The following is a 15912-nucleotide window of genomic DNA, read 5'->3' on the forward strand; positions in this document are numbered from 1 at the left end:
ATCAAAGTTTTCTGCTACACATGTCTGACAAGTTGAATAAAAAGGAACTAGATTTCATTAACTGACAACCTTAATTTGGTGAAGTAATGAAGGCCTTTGGTGCATAGGTAGCAATCATGTTTTGTTTCATTCAAATGTACGTATGCAGTTACAATGAATTTAGTGATATTAAAGGCCTTTCCCATAGCACCATCATAGCTAGAACTATACGTGTATATATATGTGTAATTAGGTAGACAGTTTATATTGTTTCTTTCAGATTTCTGCTTTCTATGATATTTAGTAATTATTACTTTTAAGAATAAGCAAATTTCCTATTCTCTATGTTTGGTTCCTAGTCTCCCAGCCTTTCTTTTCCTTTCCTTTTTTTTTTAAATTAGTTTAATGGCATTTGGTTAGCTCTGTTTGTGAAGAGCAATATGTTGAGTATTGGGGATACAAAGACAAGATGAAGCCATTCCTACCCTCAAGCAGCTTACTATCTACTGGAGAACATGGAGGGTGGTGATAAGATAAACTTATAGATAAGTAATTACAGAGTAATGACCAAAGGGAGAGAGGGCTAACAACTGAGCAAAATAGGAAAGACTTTTTTTTTTCTTGAGGGGGGAGGAGGAGAAGACACTTTGAGTGATCCTTAGAAGGATTCTAGGAGGAGGAGGTGAGGAGAAACTGCATTCCAGACACTGGGGGCCACCTGTACAAAGTCAAGAAACTGGGAAAAGAGATGGAGTGTGCTATATAGGCAATAGCAAGTAACACAGGGGACTTTCATAATACTGTATGATTTTTGGTATCTAAAGCCTGTGATTTCATTGGTATAGGGGACTTCCAATAAGGAAATTCCATCTACCAATGCTGATTAGCACCTTTGCTACAATTTGTAGTCTTAGAGCATTGCTTGGGTAACCAAGAATAGAAGGGATTTGCCCAGGGTCACACAACCAGCAAGTGTCAGATACAAGACTTAAACTGAAGTCTTCTTGCCTTTGAGGTCAACTCTTTAGCAAATTAACAAAAATGCTTCTCATTGTGTGCGTGTGTGTGTTTTATATACTTATATCTGTACCTACATATCTCCTCCAGGGTTTCTTACCCTGGGGTCTGCAAACTTGTTTTAAAAATATTTCAATAACTATATTTCAGTATAACTGATTTCCTAGAATCCACACTATAGATTATAAGCCCTTTGAGAGTGGGACTCTATCTTTCTTTACCTACCCCCTAGCATTGTATATGCTTAATAAATAGTTGATTGGTTTACAGTCATAAATCCCTTATCTCTTTCCCTTGTTCTACTAAGATTCTTGTTCTCTGCTATTTTTGTGTGAGTATTTCTTGCTTTATGCAAAATTTTATTTCCAAGAAGTTAATATCATGCAGTTTTAGATATGGAAGACACCCAAGATGTGTGATATTGGCAAATCAGTTCTTCTCTTAGTTTTCTAATCTTAACATGGAGATGATGCCACTTGCACTACCTATCTCATAGGATAGTTGTTTGGGAATTATTTATAGTGCTCTAAAAATGTGAATTAGGGTCAGCTAGGTGACACAGTGGCTAGAGCACTGGCCCTGGATTCAGGAGGACCCAAGTTCAAATCTGGCCTTAGACACATAACACTTATTAGCTGTGTGACCCTGGGCAAGTCACTTAACCCCATTGCCTAGCCAAAAAAAAAAAACCAACATAAAAATGTGAACTGCTTTATTACCTAGTGGAAACCCCTATTTTACAAATAAGGAAACTGAGGATCAAGGAAGGGAAGCAGCAAGGAAGTCAAATTGGGTCTTCTGACCTAGGAATTTTTCCACTCTACGTCACTCTATAGCCATTCTCCATGTGAGTGTGTGTGTACGTGTGTGCGCGCGTGCATGTGCACACTTATCAAATGCCACTTTCTCATTAACTTACATTACCTTTTCTAGATACTTTATCTTGATTTCTGATTGATTTTCCAATTAAGTGTCTCCTTCCTCAAAGGACTGCTACCTACACTGGATACTTGTAAAGAAAACACTTTGTGAATTGTAAAGCATATGTAAAATGAGAGGCAGCATTGGCATAGCTGACAGCCAGGAAGACCTAGGTTTAAGGCCTGCTTGCAGCACATACTATCTGTGTGATGATGGCATGTCACTTGTTCTCTCAGTGGTCCATATAAATCTGTAAATTACCAGTGAGTTGCAGAAGCAGTTTTCATACAGCAGACCAATTTAATTCCTAGTCTGGACAACAGTAATAAATGTAAATTTTCCAGTGCTCGTTCTCCTTGTGGTGGCAGCACAATACATTGGAAAGAACAACGCGGGGCAGCTAGATGGTGCAGTGGATAGAGAACCAGCCCTGGCCATGTACCCTAGTCAGGAGGACCGGAGTTCAAATTAGGCCTCAGACACCAACTATATGACCCTGGGCAAGTCACTTAACCCCATTGCCTCAAAAAGAAAAAGAAAAAGAAAGAAAGAAAGAGAGGAAGGAAGAAAAAGAAACAAAAAAACAATGGCTCTAGAGTCAGAAGCATTGGGTTCAACTTCAACTTCTGGTGCTTCCTTCTTGTGTGATGCAAATCACTTAATCTCACAAGGCCTTAATTTCCTTATCTGTAAAATGAAGGTTGGCCTCATTGGCCTCTGAGGTCTCTTTTAGCTTTAGGTCTGTGCTCTTATGTACCTTTTATAAGGGCTGAAAAGAAATTCTTTCCATTCCCTTACAAAGAAATCACTCTGTTGTAGCATTCTATTTCTTGCCCTGAAAGATAGGATGACTTTGATTTACATTTCCTATGCTTCATGCGGAGTGAGTTTTGCAAATGTGACTTCTCAGATCTTGGGTTTTTCGGAGGCATATTGATTTGAAGGATGGTAAGCAGTCCAAATTGTGAATTCCTGAAATGGCCATGTAGCTCAAACCTGGGATTCATCGATCTGAGCCATTTAAGTATGTTTATGGCACCTGTCCCACCACTGCTATTAGCAGCAGATCAGAGGACGGGAGTTGAATTATTTTGTTCTTCCTTATGACTTGCCAGTTATGGGGATGCAGAAATGGAGGCACGGATGGGTTTTAGCTCATGTGGCACACTGAATCATAAGCTTTGGTTAAAAAAAAAACACTGTTGGTGCATCTCTGTGGTAGCAACAAAACCATTTTTTTGGGGGTGGTAAAAGCACAACTTTGTAGGTCTTGGCTAGAAGCAGAACACTTTGATTCTGTAGTGAGGCTTCCCTGTGTTCTAAGTAACCTATGAAACTTAGGAGAACTTTAGATGACTAAATTAATCCCTTGGAACTTAATAATAAATATTCTCTCTACATTTATCTCAATTCTGTTTATCAGCAGCTGTTCCCTTGAGGTTTTCTTAGCCTTTGTATTTCTGTTGTTCTGCCTTTCAATCATTTCTAGGCACCAACTAATCTGGTAGTTAGTCCAGGAAATAGTCTACATGGCTGAAAAAAAAAATCTGTTGTTCAAATTGGTAAATGGCAGCATGATCTAGTGAGTGAGTAAAGGGTTATCCTTGGATTTAGCAATTCATGGGTTCAAGCTATACCTCTGAAATTAACTATGGGACAATGTGAAAGTTGCTTAGTCTACCAGGGCCCTGAGCAATTCTCTAAGACTTTGTGCTCCAAAGGAGCTGCTGATCTGCACTGGTGGAGAAAATTTCCACCCAGAGGTTATCTTACAGGGATCAAATTACAGATATGCAACACATGACAACAGCAGCAACAACAAAGAGTTTCAGATTGGTCATGGGAGAAACAAGCAACAACATTGAAATAGATGGTTTTGTTTAAAGTTGACAAATAAATGGTGAGGGCGTTTTAAAAGATCACCGCATTATTTTGCCCACCCCACCTTGTTTCTCCCTCATAACTCCTCTTCCTGCATACAAACATACATACATACACACATACATTTTCAGAATTAGTGTTATTTCAGACAATTTGGTTATAAAGTTAGTTGGTGTCATATAGACAAAACTTCTGAATTGTGATTGTTTTTACAGAATTTTTTTTAACAGAATCTCTGGTTACTTTAGTCCACAGTCATCCCTGTCCCCTTAGAAGTACTTACTTCTACTTTCTTGGAATCTAGTTCTTGTTTATTTGCACCGGGACACCTCTTTTAAAGGATCACAGACCATCTTCTCCATTATTTTCGATCTCTCAACCCCTTTCAATGCTTAGTTCAAGAGCAACTCAGGGGTTACTTCTTTAAAGGTGTTCGCTGATTCCCTCAGTCGTTTCTGTTGCTGCCACTGTATATTTTTCATATATGGCCTGTCTTTACTTATCTGTGAACACGTTGTATCTCCCCTGCTACCTTCCCTCCCTGCCCTAGTAGAATGTAAAATCTATGGGCGCAAGAATGTCTCATTTTTATATTTGTACCCCAGGGCCTAGCACAATGCCTATTGTATGGTAGGTACCTAATAAATATTTGTTTACAGATTATTGATTACTCATTTTGCATTTTAGCATTTAATTATGTACTATTTTGTTATACAATTTTTATTCTTTTGGGCTATCGTTTAACTCATATCATTTTGTGTGTGTGTGGTGTGTTTCTCTAATTAAATAGTTAACTTTCTGAGGGGTAGGACTCTGAGTCAGACTTTTCAGTATCTTCCAGAGTACTTAACTCAGCTCTTTCCACACATTTGTTGTTTAGTTGTTTTAGTTGCATCTGACTCTTTCTGACCTGATTTGAGGTTTTCTGGGCAAAGATACTGGAGTGGTCTTCTGCCATTTCCTTCTCCAGCTCATTTTACAGACAAGGAAACTGTTAAACAGGGTTAAGTGGCTTGTCCAAGGTCATACAGGAAGTAACTGTCTGAGGCCAGATTTGAACTCAGGAAGATGAATCTTCCTGACTCCAGGCCTGGCAATCTCTATCCACTGTGCCACCTACCTGCCCTTTCCACATAGTAGGGACAAAATAAATAATTTGTTCAATTGTTCAATTTGTTCAATGAATGCATGTATCCTATGAATGAAGGGATGGACTCCATAGGGCACTTATAAATACACACTACAAATCAGTGTCCGGGCCTGGAATGGAATCCTAAGCCCCTCCCTCCTTTCTTCTGAAAAGTTAAATACAGTCTGTGTCTTAATAAAATACCCATAATTATATAACTTCTCCTTTCAGAAAAATAAATGCAGACCAGGCTGACACAGACAAGGTGAAGCAGAAGGATGAGCAATTTTGTCATGTATTCAAGCAGGATAAATACCCAACCCAGATAATTCAAGGCTAGACATCTCTGTCTACATCGCCTGTCTACATTGCTTTAAGTTGTCACTGGAATATTTTTTTTTCAGCCTTCAGATACTTTGCCAGGAAGCCCTGACTATGCAGTGATTAGTGGTTTCAAAATGCTATTCAAGATAGAATAGATTTTCAAAAGGATGCTTAAATAATTAAGGCAATTTAATTAAGTCTGTAATAATAATTTGGAAAGGCCAGTGTATTGTTCCCAGGAGGAGGTTACAGTTCTAGTGTCAGATTTCATAGTTACATGATGTATTTTCCTTGAGACTCACTCTCCTAGTTTCCTAAGCAGTAATGAAAGTAATCTCCAACCTAAAAGTGGGTTGTGGTCTAAATTTTTAGGACAATTTTTTTTTAGAAGCCAACGTATTTTTCTTAAGAAACGGTATTATAGATGGTGTTTGATTTTCCATTGATCTCAGCTAAAATAATCAGAGATTCTATAATAGTCCACAGAAGCACAAATTGTACATTGAGAGTTGGAAGGGAACTCAAACAGCCCTCACTTACAACTGAAGAAAGGGGATTAAATAACTTGGCCAAGATTACAGTGGAAGTTAAGTATTAGCTCCTCTGGCTCGGTAAGGTTTCCATTCCACCACACTAGTTAATAACTAATGTACTAATTGCATTAATGTATTGATTGTCCTAAAAACTCACATTGTCTCTCTCTCTCTCTCTCTCTCTCTCTGATTCCCCCAATGAGCCAGAATATTCCCCCATTGTGTGAGAGAATAAATTATCATGTAGTGGCAAGAGGCCTGGGTTCATACTCAAAGGGCCTAGGTTTGTATATGGCCTCTTTCATTTACTACCCTCAGGGAAGTCATTTAATTTTTCTTTGCCTCAACTATAAAATAGGCCAGAAAATGACTTGGACTAGATGATGTTTCTTTCAGCTCTCAATCCTTCCCTGCCTGATGGGGAAGTTCATGGAAAGTTAGAAAGAAATAAAAGACATCTCCCTCTTTTTCTCTTCGTTCTCCTCTAGTGTTAAGGGGGACTTTGCTTTTGTTTGGTCGTTTTTAGTCATGTCTGGCTCTTCATAACCCTATTTGCGTGTGTTTGTTTTTGTTTTTGTTTGGTAAAGATACTGGAGTAATTTGCCATTTCCTTTTCCATCTCATTTTACAGATGATGAAACTGAGGTAAATGGCATTAAGTGACTTGCCCAGAGTCATACAGCTAGTAATTGTCTGAGGCCAGAATTGAACTTGCAAAGATGAGTCTTATCTGACTACAAGCTGCCTCTTTCTTTGCTACTGGGATGCATAACACCCCCAAAAGGATTTCTAGCCACAATGGCTTCATATTTAAGGAACATTCTCAAGTCTAAGGTTATCTCTTACTGGCTTCCTGTATAGCAGACCCCCTTGAAGGAAGGCCACTCTGCCCATCATTCACCATAGAATGGATGGGATTTAATGTATGGTTTGTCAATTGAAGGGTGGAAGTTAATTTCAAAATTAAAGGAAGGATTTTGTTTCAGGGCCATCTTGCCAATAAATCTTACCCACGACATGGTGAGGCTCAGGTGAGTTAATCAAACTGCCATTTTGCCTTTCATTGCTAAACTCTCCTCATATTTCTTTTGTGCAACCCTTTCCCAAGTAAAAGGGAATGTATCCTGCTTGAATACATCACAAAATTGCTCATCCTTCTGCTTCACCTTGTCTGTGTCAGCCTGGTCTATATTTATTTTTCTGGAAGGAGAAGTTATATAATTATGGGTATTTTATTAAGACACAGACTGTATAGTCACTTTCCACATCAAGGAAAAGTAACCCATTATTATAGGGGAAAAGAAAGATTATGGAAGTGTTGTACAGCTAGATATTGGCATCATTTTCATCTGAAATAAGAATTAGGTATCACTTAAACAAGACTGCTTCCTACAAGTGAGAAGGACAGTTTTTGAAGAAGCAAAATTCCCTTTGCAGAATCATGCCTTTATAAACAACTGTCCTCAATGGTTCTCTTAAATCACACATTTAATTAAAAAACATCAGCATATCAGCATTGCCCTCTTTTATTTTCTTTCCCTTCACAGGTGGTGTTTGCATTGCTCAGTCACAGAAAATCCCCCGTGAACCGAGGCCTGGAGAATTTGACAAAATCATCAAACGTCTGTTGGAAACACCTAATGCTCGTGCAGTGATCATGTTTGCCAATGAGGATGACATCAGGTACTTGTCTCTTTTCTTCTCTGTGAAGGATCAGATCTGATGACTCCTATTCTTTCTCCTAATTTATTTATGTGTGGTATAAAACACTGGAAATTTAAACCATGTAAAGAAAAAGCCCTTGTAGTTCTAGAGAAGACTAGATTCTGCTCTATTGATCCACTGCAGTTATTCAGCTTCTAAGGCTCAAGCTTCCCTCTGCTGAAATCTGGAAGTTAAAAGAGAAGAAACAAATATGTATGATAGGCTGAAGGATTCAAGTGAGCTTTATGATAAAGCTAATTAGCATGTACTGGAATTGAAGTCTACTCTTATTAAGGAGATATGATTTAGGCAGTTGAAATAATTGATTGACCGATTGTGTAATGGTGACCTACTAAGTATGTATAACGATTCGTCTATTGTTCTAGGGCTTGTGTTTGTTGAATTTTTTTGTGAATGCTATAGGTTTTATTTATTTTCATTCCTACAGGCGAATATTGGAAGCTGCCAAAAAAATAAATCAAACTGGGCATTTTCTCTGGATTGGCTCAGATAGCTGGGGCTCAAAAATATCACCTGTCTATCAGCAAGAAGAAATTGCCGAGGGGGCTGTAACTATTCTACCCAAAAGAGCTTCAATTGATGGTAAGAAGGATGCATTGTGATGATTGAGATCAACAAAAGGATGTTTTAGTTATAGGAACTGAAGCTCAGTGGGATAAAACATCATATTAAAATTAGAATGTGAACATTTATAATAACTCAGTTTGGTTGTGTGAATATGCATAGCACATAGCTACTTCCATTTTACCCATTGAATTGGCCAGTTATTAACTAGTTGAGACACATACCTGAATGTGAGCAAGGAGGTCATTTACCACTTTGAGTCTCAGAGATGTTTTCATAATTTGTGATTGAAGATAATGAGTCTTCTGGAGAGCAGTGTGGAATGGTAGAAAGGGGAATATCTTTCCTGGAAATCTAAAATGGGAGATTTTTTTTTTCATTTGCTTTGAAATGGGAACTGGAGATATAGACAATTAACACTCCCCACTCCCCCCTTCCTCAGAGCTAGAAAGGGGAATGAGATACTTTTCTTCTTCTTCTTTTTTTTTTTTGTATAGTGATAATTTTCTTTCTTTCTTTTCCTGGGCAAGTGTTCAAAGCATTCCTGAGATTTTTTTAAGGTGTTTCTCCTGCTTTTTTCTTTTATACTTTCTTTTTTTTTTAATTTCCTTTTCCTTATTCCTCCTTTTCCTTTATTTTCTTCAATATTTTCATTCCCAAGGTTGGTGGGAGTGAACATATAGGAAGGAGAGCCTTGGAAAAGCTTGATTACATAAGGGCAGGTGAACCATTTAGTTTCATTTTGGAGATAGCCTGATGTTATGATGAGAACATTGGGTTGGGAGTCAGATGACAGTTGCAGATAGACCTTGTCATTCTGCATTGCTTTTACCAACTTATGATTCTTCTTACTTTCTCTTACTTGCAAATATCTTGCATAGGGTACCAGTTTGAGCTCTGCTTTCTTTCTGTCTTGCCTTGGGCAAGTCACTTCCCTTTCTCTACAAAGTGAAGATGTTGCTTCAATAATCTCTAAGATCCCCTTTAGCTCTGAAGGTCTATGATTCACATCAACCTTTTAAAATTTGAAATTGTTCACTCGATATAATAGGCAGCACTGAGTTCTTAAATAGTGATTCATTCTGAATGGTAGCCTGTAATAAAGACATGATCATTATAGGTAATTATTTTGAGGGGATAGCCAAGCCTTAGTGTTTTTTCTGCTATGTTCTGTATTTCCTATAGACTTAATGAATGCTAAAGCTATAATGGATCTTCAAGGTTATCTAGTCCAATATCCTCATTTAGCATAATGGGAAACTGAGATCTAGAGAGGTCAAAGGACTTATGCAAGATGAAACAGCTAGTGAATTGGGACTGGAACTCATGTCTTACTTCAAACACATTGTTCTTTCCACAGAATTACAAATTATGATAATAGCTCATGTTTGTACAATGCTTTAAGGTAAACAATGGTCTGGGAACATGTAGAGTATATAGCTGTAGTTTCAGTTTAAATAATAATAGTTAACATTGATCTAGCATCTTATGACTCTTAACACGCATTACATATATAATTTCATTTGATGCTTATAACAACCCTGTGAGGTAGGTAGTTGCTATTATTATTCCTCTTTTACAGATGAAGAAACTGAGGTTGAGCTAGGTTGTGACTTGCTTAGGGTCCCACAACAGATAAGAATCTGCAAATAGAATTCAGACTCAGGTCTTCTTGATGTCAAGCCCAGAGCTCTGTCCATCATACCTCCTATATGAAGGAACAACCTCTCTAATCCTCCAAGTGACTTGCACATGGTCATTGAGCTAGTGACAGTTTTAGGAGGACATAACTAATAATAGAAGTGGTACAGAAATAGAGTAGTGAAACCAACCATTATTGCTGTGTAATTTCTTTTCTGTTCAGTTGTTTTTCAGTCATGTCTGATTCTTCATAACTCCATTTGTGGTTTTCTTGGCAAAGATACTGGAATGGTTTGCCATTTCTTTCTCCAGCTCATTTTACAGATGAGGAAACCGAGGCAAACAGGGTTGAGTGATTTGCCCAGGGTCACATAGCTAGTAAGTGTCTGAGTCCAGATTTGAACTTAGGAAGGTGAGTCTTCCTGACCGCAGGTCCAGCATTCTATCCACTATACTACCTAGCTGCCCTAATTTATTTTTTAGGTCTGAGTAAAGTCCTTGCTCATCTCAGCTACTGCTGGGCTATGCTAATTTGCATGCATGAATAACAGAGTATTATGTTGTTTTAGTCATTTAATTGTTTTTGTTTGTCTACAAGGGAAAGTGGGTTATAGGATTAGTCAAATATCCAAGTGTTCTGGGGGCCTAAAATGGCTTGGGGCAGGACCTTAAATATATGTCAGCTTCTAAATATCTTCTTCCCTACCCTGATCTGGTTTCAGAAATTCTCAACCTTAGGATCACCCTTTTGGCTGATGACCTCATCAGGGTAATACAGGAACTCATTAGAACCTATTGTCACATCAGCACAGATCAGTTTATCAGGTCATCTAGAATATGTGACACAATACTAACAAATTATGTGGGCAGAAGAACAGGAAAAGACTGGAACTTTGATCTTCCAAGGAGAGTGACCAGGTGGGGCTATGGTTAGTCAGGCTTAGAATGAAAGTAGTGTGCAAAAATTTGGTTTTTTTTTTTTTGGCAATTGGGGTTAAGTGACTTGCCCAGGGTCACACAGCTAGTAAGTGTCAAGTGTTTGGTCTGAGGCTGGATTTGAACTAAGGTCATCCTGACTTCACGGCCAGTGCTCTATCCACTGTACCATCTAACTGCCCCATGTGTATATATTTGGAGAGTAAAAAGGAGAGCAGAGTGGGGGAAAGGAAAGCTGTAGAAAGGAGAGAAAGGCATCAAAGAGGGAATGGAGGGATACCTAATCAAAAGAGAAGTACATATTAAAGATGAAGTTGTTTCCATATAAATGTTGCTAAGGACCAGCTCTAGTAAGATGGTTGAAGGTCTGCTATCTCTCTGCTAACTTTGTCCTTGTTTTAAAGTCAGCAGTTTCAGGGAGGGGTGATGGTGCTATTGGTCCCAGTGTTTTATTTTTTGCTTTTCATGTATTTTATCTCATTAGGATGGGATGGAACTGGAACTGTAATTTCCTTGGTATTAGGAGCTGCCAATGCAGCTACTCTTTCAAATATAGGTCCATGCCTTCTCTTTAATTTATAGTCACGGAGATATGCCTGGGAAATTGAGAGTCATATTTCCAGGACTTGAACTCGGGTTCTCCTGACTCTGAGGTCTGATATCTACCAACTAGGCTCTACTCCCTGTTATATGTTCTTAGCAAACAGTAGTGATAACTTACATGACTCAATGATTCACAAGTATAAACAATTTCATCTTGATTGTGAATTTAATTTGGCTTTATTCTAGAAATCCAATCAAATAACTTTAAAATCATTTCTTTTTTGTACATTATAGGGTTTGATCGATATTTTAGAAGCCGGACTCTTGCCAATAATCGAAGGAATGTATGGTTTGCCGAATTTTGGGAGGAGAATTTTGGATGCAAATTAGGATCTCATGGAAAAAGGAACAGTCATATCAAGAAATGCACAGGTTGGATACTTGACTATTTTATTTGAAGCCATTGTTCATAATTAATGTGAGATGAAAAGCTCTCTGTGGAAGAGAATGGTGTCTTATTCATGGGTAAGCTGGAGTCAGCTCAATCAGGCTCATAAGAGCTGATTGTTAAATTTTCTGTATAAGCTTTTACACCTGGAAAATTGGGAATGGCTGCAAATCAGGGCTTGAAATTTTGGTGATTTTCCAGACTTAAAGTGATAGAGAAAATCTAAATAATGCAGTTTAAATTTAAGAGTGTTATGGATATTTTCTTTCCTTTCAGAGAGCCAGATGTTAAATTATTACTGCCTAACTCTTTTATTCTTCTTCTATGTCCCATAGAGAACCTAGCACAGAGTTGAATTCATAGTAGACAGTCAACCAGTCCTGGTTAATTGAATGTATTTATGGGCTCAGAGCTATCCTAAATATTATAGGGAATAAAAGAATTCTATTGAGACATGATTCTTGCCTACAAGGAGCCAATGTTTTAGTCAGGAAGATAAGATAAAGATACTTAAGTAATTGAGAAAAATATGTAACAATAATGGCAGAAAAACATACAAGTGCTAAATTGTATAGTTTAGATAAAGAATTATTTGGGAACGAAAGATACCAGAACAGGTTTGAATAGTTAAGGAAGGCTTCACAGAAGTGAAAGCATGGTTATTCCTTGAAGAATGGCTAGGATTTGGCAAGATGGAAGGGAAAGAACATTCCGTACGAGTACAATAACAGACCGAAGACCAAAATAAGAATGATGTAATTTCATACTAGTGAGATCAGTTCGATTAGAGACTTTCTGTTGGGGAATAGTGGATAATAAATGGGATAGGTAGATTTTAGGGGACCTTAAATTAGCTGAAATAATCGAAAGAAACTTTTCTGTATTTGATCTCTTGTTAAATTTTACAATGGTCTTCAAAAGTAAATGTCAGGCCAGTAGTGATGCCTAGCAATCTCCAGATTAATTTTTTCAGGTTCTGTGTTTATGTACCCCAAAAGGTTTGGGTTGGAAGGAGTAAGGAAAAAGGTGATATAATTCAATCAAATGCCTGGTTATTTTTACAAATAACTGGTTAGAAATTAGTTATATGAACTTAGCTGGCTATCTTAGGAATATCAGCAGTCTGATTGAGCTCAAATCATTTCTACCCCCACTCCCCGTACCTCCCTGCCACAATTGTATGAGGACATATACCCTTAACGACAGTGGCTGAATAAATATATCACCTGTGAATGTGGAATCAACTATGTATATTTTCATGCTTTCTGAATTCTAGTCATGTGTTTGGCTGTTGTTGAAATTGTAACAACCTGCCAAATTAGAGCTATTTTAATAGAACAAAAAAGGCTGTTGACTTGACATGCTAGATCAGATACATCCCTACGGTAACTGCATCAGGAGACAGATTTTCGTCCAAATTCTATTACGGATGTTTCTGAAATAATTCTGAGAACAATACTTCATCAGGAGCAAATCAAAGAAAGACATACCTGGATCTTGCTACTGTTGCTGTTTCTATGATTGTCAGGGATGGTTCTTTTTATCATTTTTATTATTATCATTGAGAAAAGTTTCCCAACAGATGCTAGGCAGTGTTGTGTCCTGAACTGCTATCCCATCTAGCTTAAGCTTCCATTTTTAGTGAGAAAATAAGGTCACCAAACATACTATTGATCAAAATGCTTGGAAAAGTGGATTACAGGTCAGTTAAAAGTGTCCATATTCCATAATTCAACATGATTTTTGCCTCCAACAGCCTCATCTGTGCTTGACTAGAAACGTATCTGTGAATCGACGTCTAAATCACATTTTACTTCAGGTTTTGTGATGGTTTTGAAAGCCTTAGGGAGGTCTTTGAGACTGGAGAATATTTAACGTATCGTTGCTATATCTGCATTGACAATACAAGCAAGTTTCATGTTATCATTTTCCTAACACTTCCCATTTGGCAATGCTGGTCTCTGAACACTTGTACTGCCTTTGGGGCCACGTGCGGATGTCAAATTAATGTGGATAAGAGCTTAGTTCTAGTAAGCTTAGGGACATCTTTCTTATCAGCTTTCTAAAGCTAGAGATCTATGAATTTTTATGTATCACACCTTCAGGAGAAGAGGCAAGGCACTCTTTTTGAAATTTAAGTGGTTGAAAATTTTTTTAGTAAACCAAGACTTGGTATTTGTCTCATGATTATTGTTACTTTTGGTGTACAGGCCAAATTCTAAGTGAGGCAATGTTTCTCATCTATTACTCAAGACCTAATAAATTTGGAAAAGAGACTTATTTAATCCTACTTAAAATTCCCTTCATCTTTCTAAAAATGGAAGAAATATTCTTTACAGGTTATTGAGGTGGTGGGTAAGATTTTGTAACTCTCTACTTAATCATTCCACCTATCACCACTCTGCTTTCTCCCTCACTTTGTATGTCAGCTATAGACCCACATCTCCTCCACCTTTTCCATACACAAGTCCTGTATCACCCCCCACCCCATCTTCACATTGCACACAAATCATCACCTCCAACCATTCCTTTCACTTCCCATCTTCTCCTTGGACTAATATTTTATTTTCAGCATTGTGCATCTTGTGGCTGGATTCCAGCTTCAAACTGATTCTCTCCAGAAATTTTCTTAAAGATAGAAAGACTTAGATTTTTTTTTAAATTTCCTTTAGCTAGTGTCTTTTCCTAGCTAGGCAGAGGCAATTTGGAACTCGATTCAGCCCTCATGGCATCCCTCTCGGGAAGTTGCTGGCTGACAGCTCTGTAGTTCCTGCCCAAGGGGTTAGCCCTGATGAGCATGTGTTGATGAGCCCATCTGGGTGCGCTCCCTTCAACTTTTCACATAGTCTCGGCCTTCTTTTCTTTTAGTGTGAGCTCTGAGTCACCTCTACAATTTACTAGGACTCTTCTTTTCCCTTCAGTCCTACCCTTCCCCCAATAACAACAACAAAAAAACCATACACCATCTTCTTCCATTTTTATGTGCCTTGTTTGTCTTTTGAATTTAGATTGTGAGCCCAGCGGGCAGGGACCTTATTGCTTAGGGAGTGCATAGTTGACACTCAAGTGCTAAATGGTTGTGAGCATATGCTAGTTAAAATGGCCTATTGATTCTTATTTATGATGATAGGAATAGCAACGATGGGGGAAAAAAATGCAAGCATGTTCTGTTCCTGCCAACTGACTACATTCTGTTCACTGAACCAAACAGGAGATTTAGTGAGGCTTGGGGTTGCTAATGCTGCCTAGTGGTTACTAGGAAGGTTTTCAGCTCCACCCCAGGTGTAGCTACTGCCGAAGCAGCTCTTTGTGTGATTGGAGGGTTCTACAGAAGGAGGAAATCCTTCCTTTCCCATGAAGGGAGCAAGAAGAAGCTTCTGACTCAGGTGGGCTAAAAGGTAATCCCCACCTCTACGATCTTATAAAATCTTACTTTGTTTCCTAGATCTTAAGAGGGAAAAGAAATCCCTACTTGAAAATATATCCTATATGTCCCTCCCTACATTTACAAGATGGGAATGTATTCACACCCACTACTTTGTGATATATGGGTGTGTGTATATATGTATGTGTGTGTGTGTGTGTACATATATATATATGTACAGAGACACACACACATACATATATACGCACATATACATATATAATATGTATATGAATATATGCTTATTTATCTTTTCAAGTAGTGATTCATCTACAATAAATGAAATAATTACTAATTAAGACCCTGCATTCATTTAAAAACTATTTATTTATTTATTTGTTTTGTGAGGCAATTGGGGTTAAGTGACTTGCCCAGAGTCACAGAGCAAGTGAGTATTATGTGTTTGAGGCCAGATTTGAACTCAGGTCCTCCTGACCCTAGGGCCAGTGCTCTATACACTAGCCACTTAGCTGCTGCCCTACATTCTAACAGAGGAGAAAACAGGAACATTTATAAGCATATAGATGAATACTCAGTGCCTCAGCAGTCAATCCATCAATCAAAAAACATTTATCAAGCACTTACCGTGTGCTAGGCACTTTACTAAGCACTAAAGATCTAGAGAAAAGCAAGAACACATTCCCTTCCCTGAAGAACCTGACATTCTAATGGGGAGAAAACATGTAAATAACTATGTGCATATGCTATCTATATAATGTATATGGAAGACAGTCTCCAAGGGAAAGCACTGGTTGGGGGGGAGTCCAGTGGTGAAGTGAAAACAGGACCTGTTGCAGAAGGTGGAATTTAAGCTATGGCTTAAAGGAAGCCATGAGGCACAGGTGAG

At 38.1% G+C, this 15912-nt stretch overlaps 1 protein-coding gene across 1 annotated transcript in view; it reads left to right on the top strand.

Moving 5' to 3' along the window:
- The window catches only part of GRM8 (glutamate metabotropic receptor 8), an 886817-nt gene that overhangs the window by 400048 nt on the left and 470857 nt on the right, over positions 1 to 15912 (top strand). The window contains 3 exon segments of the mRNA XM_021002389.2: positions 7332 to 7467; positions 7937 to 8091; positions 11488 to 11625. Of these exon segments, the coding sequence (XP_020858048.2) occupies positions 7332 to 7467; positions 7937 to 8091; positions 11488 to 11625 (429 nt within the window).

Source organism: Phascolarctos cinereus, unplaced genomic scaffold (genome assembly GCF_003287225.1).
Source record: "Phascolarctos cinereus isolate Bilbo 61053 unplaced genomic scaffold, phaCin_HiC Scaffold_1;HRSCAF=81, whole genome shotgun sequence".
NCBI lineage: Eukaryota > Metazoa > Chordata > Mammalia > Diprotodontia > Phascolarctidae > Phascolarctos > Phascolarctos cinereus.